The sequence below is a fragment of the Lithobates pipiens genome, unplaced genomic scaffold, assembly GCF_037356315.1.
Source record: "Lithobates pipiens isolate NorthernLeopardFrog02 unplaced genomic scaffold, aLitPip1_a1.2 Scaffold_22, whole genome shotgun sequence".
NCBI lineage: Eukaryota > Metazoa > Chordata > Amphibia > Anura > Ranidae > Lithobates > Lithobates pipiens.
Window position 1 is genome coordinate 256094118 of NW_027507784.1, and position 13024 is coordinate 256107141.

A 13024-nucleotide genomic window follows, 5' to 3' on the forward strand; every position below is an offset into this window, starting at 1 on the left:
GTTATTTTACTTACATTTTGTGAGATGTAAAGAAACATGCCGCATAAAACAACCCAATACTTTTCAGACAAGGGAGAAAGTCTCGTGTGGGCGAGATGTGGAAATGTAGAATTGTGACCCTACTGTCTAAGGACACCACTGAATTATACAGCAGCCTCTAACCACTAGAAATATAAGGATTTCAGTGACCAATTTCCCAGAGATTTCTAAAACCACTCCCAGTTTAATCTTTTTTTAAAACTGAAAAAGGGCCAACTTTTTCTTCTCCAGATTGTTGAACAGTACCTTCGCATGAAAAAGAAAAAACGGAAATGAAATACTGTCAAGGCCAGGATATTTGTGATTGAAAATGTCCGGTGTCTATAGTGAGGCAAAAAATGGTTTTAGGTATAGTTTTGTCTGAGTTCATGCTTGCGAGGCCAACTCTGTTTAGGTAGCTTATCTCACAATGAAACCACAATTTTAGAAGCTGTATCCCATTCCATGTACAGGCAATGGCTTTTCATGTTGAAACTGGGCGAGTGTGCCATGTGCTTGAAACATGAACCAGCCTCCAATTGTTTTGAAAGTGGCTCAGTCACACCTACAGCACTTTCAACTACCCAAAAGTGACCCAATCACTTTTCAGAGGGCAGTCACACAGCAGCTGCCATGCATGCAGGAGGCAATACTATCACCTCCTGAAGGCCCACAATTTTTTTTTCTTACAACGCCAAATATGGATGGTCTATGTAAATATTGCACCACAACTGCAAGCAAAGCTTTTGGCGCTTGGGGCCAGTACTTCACTCTGGAAGCAACATGGGTTATAACATTTGTAGCACAGCAAAGCCCTAATACCTCAAGTGGATGCATGATCTTTTAGGTGGGCAATCTGGGGGCGGTGCAAGTAAACCGTGGCTCACCAATTGGATTTACTGCTTTCCCCTGGCCACCCGTGTGAATGAGGCCTAAAAAACATGTGTAACCCACAAAAAAGATTGTGATGTATAAAAAGTGAGGACCAACAAAATATGTCTAGAGTCTAGAAAACTCCAAGATTAAAAAGTTTATTGTAGTGGAGAATTAGAATGATGGCTTTACTTCGAAAATGCTTAGAGACAATGTCAACAATTTATCCCGAGAAGTCCTATGTAAGGCACAACAGGGTGCTTAACCACTTGGCTACTGGGCACTTAAACCCACCTCCTGCCCAGACAAATTTTCAGCTTTCAGTGCTCTCACACTTTGAATGACAATTACTCAGTATTATAATACTGTACGCAAATAAATTTTTTGTCTTTTTTCATACAAATAAAGCTTTCTTTTGGTGGTATTTGATCACCTCTGGGTTTTTATTTTTTGCGCTATAAAAGAAAAAAAAAAAAAAAAAAGACCAACATTTTTGGGGACAAAAAAGCATTTTTTTTAGTTTGATAAAATTTAGCAAATTAATTTTCCTTCATAAATTTTGGCCACAATTTATACTGCTATATATGCCATATCTTTGGTAAAAACACAAATTAGTGGATATTATTTGGTCTCTGAAAGTTAGAGAGCTGCGGTGCAAATCATACAAAACTGATTACACCTGACAGCCTCTCATTTCTTGCAACCCAAACAAGCCAGGAAAGTACAAATATCCCCCAAAATGACCCATTTTTTGAAAGTATACATTCTAAGGTATTTAGTAAGATGCATGGTGAGGTTTTTGATGTTTTTTTCCCACAATTCTGCGCAATAGTTTTTTCCCCCACCACAAAATTGTCACTGTAATAGGTTATTTCTCTCACATGGCATGTGTATACCACAAATGACACCCCAAAATACATTCTGCTACTCCTTAGTATTACGATACCACATGTGTGACTGTTACACAGCCTGGCCTGGCCACAGAGAGGCCCAACATGCAGGGAGCACAGTCAGGTGTTCTAGGAGCATAAATTACACATCTAACTTGTCTGACTACCCATTACACATTACACATTTGAAGGCCCTGGAGCACCAGGACAAAGACACCTGACACTGTTGTGGCACTAATACATGACACATGGCACTGATAAATGGCTCCGGGGACACATGGCACTGACAGGTGGCACCAGGAACAGATGCCACTGTAGGCATGTGTGTTTTTTGTGTGTGTGCACTGTTAGTGTTCAAACGCTGCAGCTCACAGTGACCATGTGAGGAGGGAGAGCTGACAAAGAGATGATCTCATATGTTTACATATGAGATAATCTCTCATTGGACACTCCAATCGAGTGCTAAATGGACGCTGTAATAGGCCATTTAGCACGATCTGTGATTGGCTGTGTCCAAGGGACACGGCTAACAGATTTTCCGGGGAACTAGTATACAGGAGGAAGTTTAGGGGCGCCCTCCCGCAATTCAGCGCTGCACTGGAGCTGTCTTTTGGCTATGGTGCGGGTGTGTAGTGGATAAAGTGGTTTGTACCTGAAAGGTAAAGGCATAATGTGTTAGCATGCATCGCATGTGCAAGTGATGTCACTGGCTGCATGTACATGAAATATCGCAAACTGCAAGTTTAGGAGATATTTACACTACCTATTGGTAAAAGCAAGAGATGGAAATTTACTTCCACGTTAATATGTTCGTATTGACTACTTTCCACCAAGCCAATGTATATATACGGCCGGGGAGCCTTCTACTTCTGAATGGACGTTCTTGAACGTCCTTCAGAAGTAGGGGGAATCGCACCCATGCAGCAGCGCGATCCCGATGCACTCGTGTCAACTGGACACGGCGCATCTCGGATCGGCAGGAGGGCTCCGATTGGCCCTCCTGATCACATAACGGCCGTGTCCAATCACAGCCATCATGTGATGTAAACAGCCGGTTGCTAGGCAATCGGCTCTCCTCACACGGAAGTTGTCGCTGAGGAGAGGAGAGCAGATCGCTGCAGCCGGCTGATGATCAGTGAGTATGAGCTGTTTTTTTACAGCTTTTTACTCACTGATCACCAGTCTAGTCTAAAACACAGTGAAAACACAATGTCCCCACACGTCCCCAAATAATCACAACACATGTCCCCCACATATGTCCCACTAAAATCACATGTCCCAATGATTATCTGCACACATGTCCGTGATCACCTGCACACATCTGTACAGGCTGGATCGCAAGTTGGACTGTATGCGTCTATAGAGACAGCGTGGTTCAGACCCGCCCCCCCATATACCTCCTCACAGGATCTGACTGATTGCAGAGTCTCCTGTATGTCATTTGCGGACATATGTCCGTGATCATGCAAACCAATTATTATACACTTGACCAAAGACATGGAGCAGAATACTCCATCGAGTATGGATTTTATTGGATTTCTTTTAAAATAGAAAGAAGTTTAGAGTTTCCCCAAATTTAAACTTTTTTCGCAAAAAATACGGAGTCAAGAATAAATACCAAACTAAAGCTTAATTTGGGCAAACAAAATAATGAAAATTTCATTTGGGTACAGCATAGCATGACCACACAATTGTCACTGAAAAGTGCGAGAGCCATGAAAGTTGGGCTGGGAAGGAAGGGGGCGAAAGTGCCCTGTATTGTAGTGGTTAACCAAGGTGGCACTCAATGGACAAGGGGGATGTCAGGTGGGTATATCTGAGCAGCACAGTCAGACGTTATGCCTTAACAAAACCAGTTTTTGCAAGGTTGTAAAAATTAGTGTTTTCTGGCCAATTAAAGAAAAAATATATATAGCTGGTTCAAATGGTACAAGGTTCAAAGACCACAATAAAAGTACAACTCCTTTAACTGGGTAGTTTTTAGAAATACTACAAAGACCCAATAGTAATGAAGTCATAGCCAACAGGCTTCCATCTGTTGCTGATCAAATGTATTTTGCATGTAGGGCCTGACAAGCATGTCTCTCTACCGTGATACCCACCGGAGTCTAACCAAGCTTTATTTGTATCACGATAGACAGCTGTTTAGAGTAGGTTAATGAGCTTATACCACAGTCCAATAGCCCAATTTTCTCGTCGGTTCCTGAGCTTAGGCCATTTGGCATTATACCTCTTAATGAACCGTATAGGTCAAGCTCAATACTAGAGTCTCTTTCCAGACTGAGCTGAATTTTTTTTAGGAATGTAGACACTCGGTATTTAGCTCTTTACACCTATTAATAGTCTCACTTCCTTGCAAATGATAAGCTATATGCCTGAGTTATACCTTCTGTAATCAACCTTCAATAAAATACCTGAGGGTGCAGAAATAGTGCATCCATTTTAACTACCTGTAACCCCAAAACCAGAAGTAATCCAGTTTCCCTCCAAGTTTATCCCACATACAACGCGAGTACAGTTTAGCCCTTTTAACGCTTGAAACACGCCAACAAATTTTAAAACTGTTCAGTCTCATAGTTTTGCCCATATCAGTTGGCATCAACATTGTGCTTCATATACCATGCCAGTTTTTAGGGTCTATGAAATCATTTATTGTGGCAGTGTCTCCATTTATCTGAGCATTTTCGGAGGGCCTGGGAGCCAATTTATGTTGCGCTCGATGCACCAATTGGTCATACAGATTTTTCCCTTTGCAATAAGTCATCTTCGGTGGGTCTTCTAAAACCTATTAAGGTCCGTTTTTTCAACGCGTATACGTCAATTGCTTGTTGGTCGCTTTACTTGCATTAAAAGTAGATCTTATTTTTAGCTCTACAAAAAACACTTTAGAATCTTTTCAGGGTAGCTCCTTTTACTAAAATGGAGTCATAGCAGGTTACACTAATCAATTTTCTTTTGCTGAGTAACATTTCTGTTCGCACAAATGAGCAACTGGAATCCTGCTCTTGAGTGCCATTGAATGGTGACTATTACAATTCAAAAAAGTATTGGTAGCAGTTGGTTTTTTGAATGTCTGTTAAGGTATCATGACCATCCCTATAGTCAGGTGCAAAAAAAAAAAAAATTATTCTTTGCATCTCAGCGTTTAAATATACATCCCTATTGGGTGGATGTTTGAAATTCTTAAAAATTCTCAGAAATGTCGCCTCGGGGTCCTCCCATAAGAGGAATACAAACTGAAAAGCGGACCCTTAAGGATAGATGGGATGTAAATTCATTTAACTAATCATTAACCGCTTGACTTCTAGATTAACCCCCCCCCCCCCCCTCCCCCTCGTGACCAGGCCAACGGTACTGCGTTACTATAAAGCAGGAATATGCAATTAGCAGACCTCCCACTGTGGCAGAAATATAAATCCCATGAGGCATAGCAAGACTCCAACAGCCACAAGCATGACACCCAGAGGCATGATGGGACTTGTAGTTTTGCAACAGCTGGAGGGCCGCTAATTGCAGATCCCTGCTTTAAGTGTCCCCCCCCCAAGCTCATTTGGTGTCATTTAATCACCTCTGCGGCTGTTATTTTTTGCGCTATAACTAAAAAAATGTGAAACAAAAAAAAAACGAATAAAAAAAACCCCCCACACAATTACTATAAAAACAACTAATAAAAAAAAATGTTAAAAAAAAAAATCAAAAAGTCATCAATTAGGCCAATACGTATGCTGCTACATATTTTTGTTAAAAACAAATCCCAATAAGCGTATATTGATTGATTTGCGCAAAAGTTAAAGGGCTACAAACTATGGCATTTTTTTTCACACTAGTAATGGTGGCAATAAGCGATTTCTAGCGGAACAGCAATATTTTGGTGGACAAAATCGGACACAGTTTTTAAGAACCAGACACTAATCCAGTGATCAGTGCTAAAAATATGTGGTGTGGAAAGGGGTTAACATCAGGGGCGATCAAAGGGTAACTGTGCCCCTAGCCAGTGCTTATGTACTGTGGAGGAGGTTCTTTGACTAGGGGAAGGCATTGAACCATTTTTCTGCTCTGCAGGAACACAGGATCAATGCCTTTCCTACTCACAGAACAGTGATATGCCTCGTTTAAAATCGCCCTTTTGGGCTCTCTGCCTTAAGATCAGCGAGTGTCACGAGATATCGAGCCGGGGGTACCTGCATATCAACTCCAGCTGTGTATAATCACGCCATGAGCGGGTCGCCAGCAGGGGGCCCACGCTCCCCAGACCCGGAAATGCAGGATTACGTATGGGATTCTGCACAGGAGAGCTTACGGTTGGCAACCAGGTAAACATTGCACTCTCCTACCCCCCAACCCAAATCATTTTTACATAGTTGTGTGCACAGCAAGTGCACATTGCTGTGCTTTTACATTAGTACATAGTGTCAACCGGTTCATGACCAGGGTCAAAACAAGCTTTAAAAACCAAACCGAGTTTTGCAACTTTGTTTGTGGCATGTGTTAGAATAACTGTACATGTAATTGCAACTACTTAGTGTATTTCAAGTCTTTTTGAACAGACTAGGTTTTCATTTGGTGGTAAATGTTAATCTCTTGATTTTGTTTCATTACGATATGGTCCAAAATAGTATTTTTTTGTTTTTTTTAAAGCTTTGTTACAATCCATCTTTGACGTAGAAACACAAGGATGGGCTGTAGGAGTAATGGTAAGATCACCGACAGCCACTTACAGCGATCATATGCATTTTCTTGCCATTCCTGATCATTAACACAAGTGTCACCGGAAACTCGTTTCCAGCAAACACTGGAACACACACACACACAGGGCACCCAGAAATAAAGCCCACTTCATGGACACCGCATACACATTACTGTGCAAAACTTTTGTGCAGGCGTGAAAAAATGCTGCAAATTGCAATTGCTTTCAGAAATAGAAGTGGCTCTAGTTTTTTTTTTTTAACCAACAGAATGGAAAGTAAATGAACAGAGAAATCCAAATAAAATGACCACCCTTTGCCTTCAAAACAGCATCAATTCTAGTTAAGTCAGTAGGTAGGTTGTTGCAAACATCTTGGATAACTAACCGCAGATCTTCGGTGGATGTAGGCTGCCTCAAATCCTTCGGTCTCCATGAAATCCAAGACAAACTCGATATTGAGAACAGGGCTCTGTAAGGACCAATCACTTCCAGGACTTATTCTTTATGCTGAAGATAGTCCTTAATGACACTGGTTGTAAGTCTGGGGTAGTCATTCTGCTGCATAATAAATTTGGGGACAATCACACATGGAACGATGGAGAAGCATCTACCTTTATTTCTCAGCATTCAGGGCACCATTGATCTTGACCAAATCGCCAACTCCAATTGCAGACATGTAGCCCCAAACTTGCAAGGAACCTCTACCATTATCCACGGTTTACTGCAGACACATTGTACCACGCTCCAGCCCTGTGGCAAACTACCTCAAGCTACAGCCAAATATTTCAGATTTTGACTCATCAGTCCAAAGCACATGCTGACATTTTTCTGCACCCCAGTTCCTAGGTTTTTGTGCATAGTTTAGTTGTTTAACCTTGTTTCCACATTGAAGGTATGGCTTTTTGGCCACAATTCCTCCATCAAGACAGATTCTGACCAGAATTCTACAGACGGTAAATGGGTTCCACTGCTTTCTGCCAGTTCTATGCTAAAGGCACTGCTGGACATCTGCTGTCAAAGTAAGCATGGTGTGTCCATCTGTTGCATTAAGTTTCTTTTACTGACCACTGTCCATAGTTCTCCATGTTGCCAGTTTTAGCAAAAGAGCTTGACCAGGACATCTTAAAACCGCAATCTGCTTTGAAATCTTGCCTGAGAGAGACCTTGCTCATGCACTAGAAACTACCTTGCGTCTTGTTGATGTGCTCAGTCTTGCTATGGTGTATGACGGGTGGCATGAAACGATCTTCCAACATTTCATCTTGGTAGAGTTTGGTTGTTGCTCAGTTTGAATTCTTCTACACAGCTGTTTCAACCGATATATGAAAATCGATGCTCATTAGCACTTGCCTGGTTTAATTGGTTAACCATACACCTACAACTCAAATAAGCTACACCAAAAAAATTATATATTATTAAGATACGTGTATGTGTATGTGTATGTGTATGTGTATATACATATACATATACATATATACACACACACACACTCCCTCCTAACTGGGCTTCTTCAGCAGGATGTGTACAGGTGGGAGGAGCCATTTACCAGGACGTCTCAGCTTGTGTATCACTGTGGTGAGCGGATTACATACATGTTATTGACATATCTTTGCGAGTGTCTTTAGTCCCTTTGCTTAGTATTAAAATAAATTTGAAGCAGAGAGCACTATGGTTTTCCATTTTTAATCTATGGTCATTGGTCACTATTGGTTGATGGAGACTTCAGAAGTGAAGCAGTGATTCTGTAATGGGTCATAGTATGGAGGTGAGCTGGCAATCTGTCTCAAGGTGGTCACTGAACATACTGGAGTACATCATATTGAACCATTCGGTTTAGTTATCACAGTGGTGGAGCAAATACTCACAATTTGGACTTTGTGACACTATTTTACATTGCGCTTATTATTGGAGTTATTATTAACTCCAACAACAATTATGTGGATTTGTATTCAGTATCAATGGTTGCGCTACACTAATTATTTGCATCATTTCTGGTTTGTAGATTCACTGGTGGACATACTCTGACAGGTGTTTGCAGCAATCACACAGGGCCTTTGAGGCCACCGATTATTATTTTGAGGTTTTTCCATAGCATTTTAGGTCATATTTGCACTGATTATACACTGGTTTTATAACCATACACCCGACTCCAATCCTACAACACCCCTGTCTTTGTGAAATTGTACAAAGTGTGGAAGTGTAAGAATTGATGCTGGGTTGATTGGATTTAGCATTTCTTAACATCTGCTTAAAACTTTTGCACAGTACTTTTTTTACGCAGTTACCAAGTGGTTAGAGAAAATTTTGGTTCAAAACAAACGTTCAAAAGAACAAAATCTAAATGTATGCCCCTTTTCCTAAGAACGCACTGGCATTGGAGACCAAGCTTATGATCAATATTGGTGTATAAGGCCTCCACAACAACTAAACCAGTCAACATGTCCTACCCAATTGGCTAATCATTGAATTTCTTCACAAAATCTCTTGAAACTTTGATATAGGAAAGCACAATTTTAACCAATTGCTTACTCGACACTAATACCCACCCACTTTGAATCCCGATTGCGGGGTCATACTACGCTGTACCCAAATTGAATTTTTATAATTTCCCACAAATAGAGATTTTATTTTGTGATAAAATTTAAAAACAGGTAATTTTGGGGTGTCAGCGATGGGGTGTCAGCGATGGGCGCCGATGGGGTGTCAGCGATGGGCAGTCCCGCTAGGTGGCACTTATTGGCACCACTTGTGGGCACTGGCAGGTGACATAGATGAGGCATAATTACCTCTTCGGGACCGATGTCCCTTGCAGATGAGCCGGTGATCGCCTTTTTTCTCCGCTGTCAGCGTTAGGAGAAAATAAACACATCACCAAGCTTGTTTTGATCGTGTGATCAGCTGCCATTGGCGGACATCTGATCACATGGTAAGGGGCCAGGATCGGCCCCTTACTCGGATCAGTGATCACCAGAGTCTCAGTGACTCAGTGATCACAGCCTACAGGGTGCACGCAGGGAGCATGCGCTGGGGAGGCCGTCATATGACAGCCCCACGGAAATTCAGGTCCGTGCTGTGGTCGTCATTCGGCTATAGCACGGATGTCAAGAAGTAAAACAAAGGGTTGGAGGATTGTATCCACCATATTTAGGGATGTTCTCTTGCAGATTCTTACTACATACGATGGGTCCCACTGAAAAACTTTGCTCATCTGTGCCAAATATTTCATGCTGTATTTACTTCAAGCTCTGTAGTACAGACTCTGATGTTTACCCTTATACCATCTTGAAAACAGTCTTTGCGTGATTTTCCTCTGCTAAAAATAAAAGCATTAAACAGAAAAGTAAATCTCCAGCCAAGTATTATCTGTGGTTGGGAATTGGAATGGTTGAAAACGCTGCTTGAATTCTTGTTGGAGACATTTACACTCCGTTCCTGTGTCTGTTTTTATTGAACAGGAATTGAGACAAAATCTGCAAACCATTTTGTTCTCAGCACTATTGTAATAACCTAAAAATAAAAAAAATTCTATAGCTGCTAGTTTGCATTTTGGTAAAGTGCCAAATAAAAAAAACAAAAAACAAAAAAACACACGATCTACATTGTCCTGTGCATGGCAAAAAAACAGCATCAGTCCACTCCAATGTCCATCACTCTCTCCTAGTCTAAGAAACTATGTATACAACACTACCTTAAATTACGGTGCAAAGGATGGAACCATTCTTTCAAGTATTAAAATGTTACCTGTTTGTATACAAATCTCTTGGGTTCTGTGGAATGTACGGAGTGTAGTGTGTTTTTAATCTCTTTCTTTCCAGATCTTTCCAGCCATCTTCCGTCCATTTTCGTTTAGCGTGGGACTCCTGGTTCTTTTTTTCAAAATATTCAGCATATGTCTGGATACGGTAGCTCTCTGCATACTTGCTGGTGTTAACAGCTGAAAAGCAATGGAGAGGTTCAGATATTTATGAAATAAAAAATAATAAAATAAAAAATTATACACATCCTACCTAAAAGGATAAAATTTAGGCTTTGTTCACATTAGTGCGGCTTGTCATGCAATTTGACAGTCACATGACAAGTCACAGCCTACTGATCAACACACTTTCCAATCTATGCGACTTTAAAAAGGTTCTTGCACTAATTTGATGCAGTTTTCTTGCGACTTGCATGCCAGATAGTGGAAAGTGGAAAGCCCATGTTCCTGAGCACATTTAGCCAAACAATGATCATATCCAAAAAAAATTAAATAAACCACCCTTCACTGCAGTCAACCTAAAATGGTTACAGAAACAGACACACTCACCATACTTAAAACACCAAATATTTGGTTGAGATGTAAATTCCTTAACCCTTTCACTGCCAGGCCCTGTGCTCCATTTTGTACTCATGTGGCCAGACGATTTTTGCAATTTTTCCTTTGCCTTTTTATTTTTCACTTATAGCTTTCAAAGTTTGTAAAACACGGCCCAAACCATGTATTTTCTAAAAGAACATGACCAGTAGAATAAAAAGGCGCTACTGAATTCTAAGGTCCCATTTTTGCAAAAACACGAAAATCATTAATAGCGCACATAAAACAATTTTCAAAATTCCTGCTAAGTGGCTACTAAAGCATCGCTCACATGCGGCATACTAAAGTGTACGCCCATGAAGGGCCATGTTTACCTGCACAGGTGTTTCTATGCATCCCCGTACAGGCAGTCCAATTTATGTCAATTGGGATGCAATGGCTGCACAGGCAAAGCTGCTGTTCCCAATTTGACATCTGTGTGGAGTACATGACCTGAAACACAGATAGTGTAAACTCAGGGACACGCATGTAGACCTACATGGATGCAAAATTGGGAGCAACGGCTCTGTTCCATTGCTGTCATTTAAGATGCAGCAACTGCACGGACTGCCTGCACAGAGAACACCTGTGCATCCCTGTAAAGGTACGTTATGTATGCCCTGTGTAACATTAGCTACATTAGTAATGAACAATCACAACTTCACTGTGTGAAATGTGTTTACCTGTACCTGTTTGTCTTACAAATTTTACAATACAGAGATTCAGCACTACCTCAGTGTGCAGCCAGCCATTTCTTTTATCCATATCTCATGGCCCGGCGAGCCAAGGCTAGCACCCCTGGGAGATGTCCATTCCCCAACCTACCTGGTTCCATCACTCACCTGGAGCACATTTTCCTTACCTATTGCATGCCCTGTGTGAGCAAGGCCTTAGGCCTCTTTCACACAAGCAGACCGGTCGGATCTGCCTGTCTGTTTTTCAAGGGGGCCCATTCGGAGCACCCATTGTTCAAGGAGAGACTGCCGGAGCTCCGTGCAGGGGGAAGATGCAAGCTGCAAGAGGGGAAGGAGGCATGTGTTCTGAGCAGGGATGGATCGAGTGGGTGGATATGGGGGTGATCTGACTGGCAGGGGCGGGGCACACCTGGACCCTCCCCCCCAGCCCATTGCAGCTCCTAAAGCCGGCAGGAGTGGAAGATAAAGGATGCCAGCTGATGGTGGCTGCGGGGGTCTGGTGGGGGGTAATCAGTGCTGGAGTGGAAGAAGCTGGGTGAAGAGATAGAGTGGGGGGCAGTTTTAGGTGAAATTTAGCCGGAGAGGCGAGAGGCAGGGGAACAACTCTGAACATGCTAAAACCTTGAACAATTCTGCTAAAAGTTTATGGTCATTGAAGTGACCATGAGCTTATAGTACAGGGGGAAATTAGGTCCTTACACTGTACAGTCCTGGCCACCTGCAGGCACTTCTGTAGGTCCGTAAGGCGATCAGATCTTTGCAATGGCACCCAAAATTTGTGGAGCGGTTTTTCAAAGGCTTTTTTGGAAAATAAGCATTTTACATGACTTTTATGGCATAGAAAAACATAACCAACTTTTGCTTTAAAAAGCAAATGTAATGCAGAACATGTCAATTTAAAATTGCACTTGCCTGTGGAGCGGCAACAAACTACGGGACCCTAAAACCTCTATAGGAAACAAAATCTAAAAGTTTTTACTGGTTACCGGTTTAAACATGTCTGGCTCTAGAATTATTGGTCTTCCTGCCGTTCACAGCTGTGCCCATGTGGTGCGATCATTTACATATGTGTGCAGGACTTGCGGATGAGTTTGCATTTGCATGACAAACAAAATTATATTTAACCAGTTGCCGACCCCCACACGCCGATATAGGTTGGCACAATGGCAGCGGTGGGCAAATGGGCCTACCTGTATGTCCCTTTTAAGAACCAGGATAGCAGGCCCACCTCGTACAGTGTGAACCTGCCTGCGGGACATCTTTGCGATAGTGTCACGGAGCCTCAGAATGGAGAACAAGGCACTTCCCCGTTCTGGCTTGTGTCATGACAGATGACTGCTGTCATCGAGAGCAGTGATCACCGTCATGTGACTTGAAACCCATCCTCCACAGTTAGAATCACTCCCTAGGACACTTAACCCCTTCATCGCCCCCTAGTGGTCAACCCCTTCACTGCCAGTGTCATTTGCACAGTAAATCAATGTATTTTTATAGTACTGATCACTTTATAAATGACAATGGTGCCAAAATA

At 42.0% G+C, this 13024-nt stretch overlaps 1 protein-coding gene across 2 annotated transcripts in view; it reads right to left on the reverse strand.

The window, feature by feature from the left end:
* PARN (poly(A)-specific ribonuclease) overlaps positions 1-13024 on the reverse strand; it is a 228896-nt gene that overhangs the window by 29604 nt on the left and 186268 nt on the right. For both annotated transcript variants that reach the window (XM_077448968.1, XM_077448969.1), the window contains one exon: positions 10210-10402. In XM_077448968.1, the coding sequence (XP_077305094.1) occupies positions 10210-10402 (193 nt within the window). The remainder of the gene's footprint in view (positions 1-10209; positions 10403-13024) is intronic.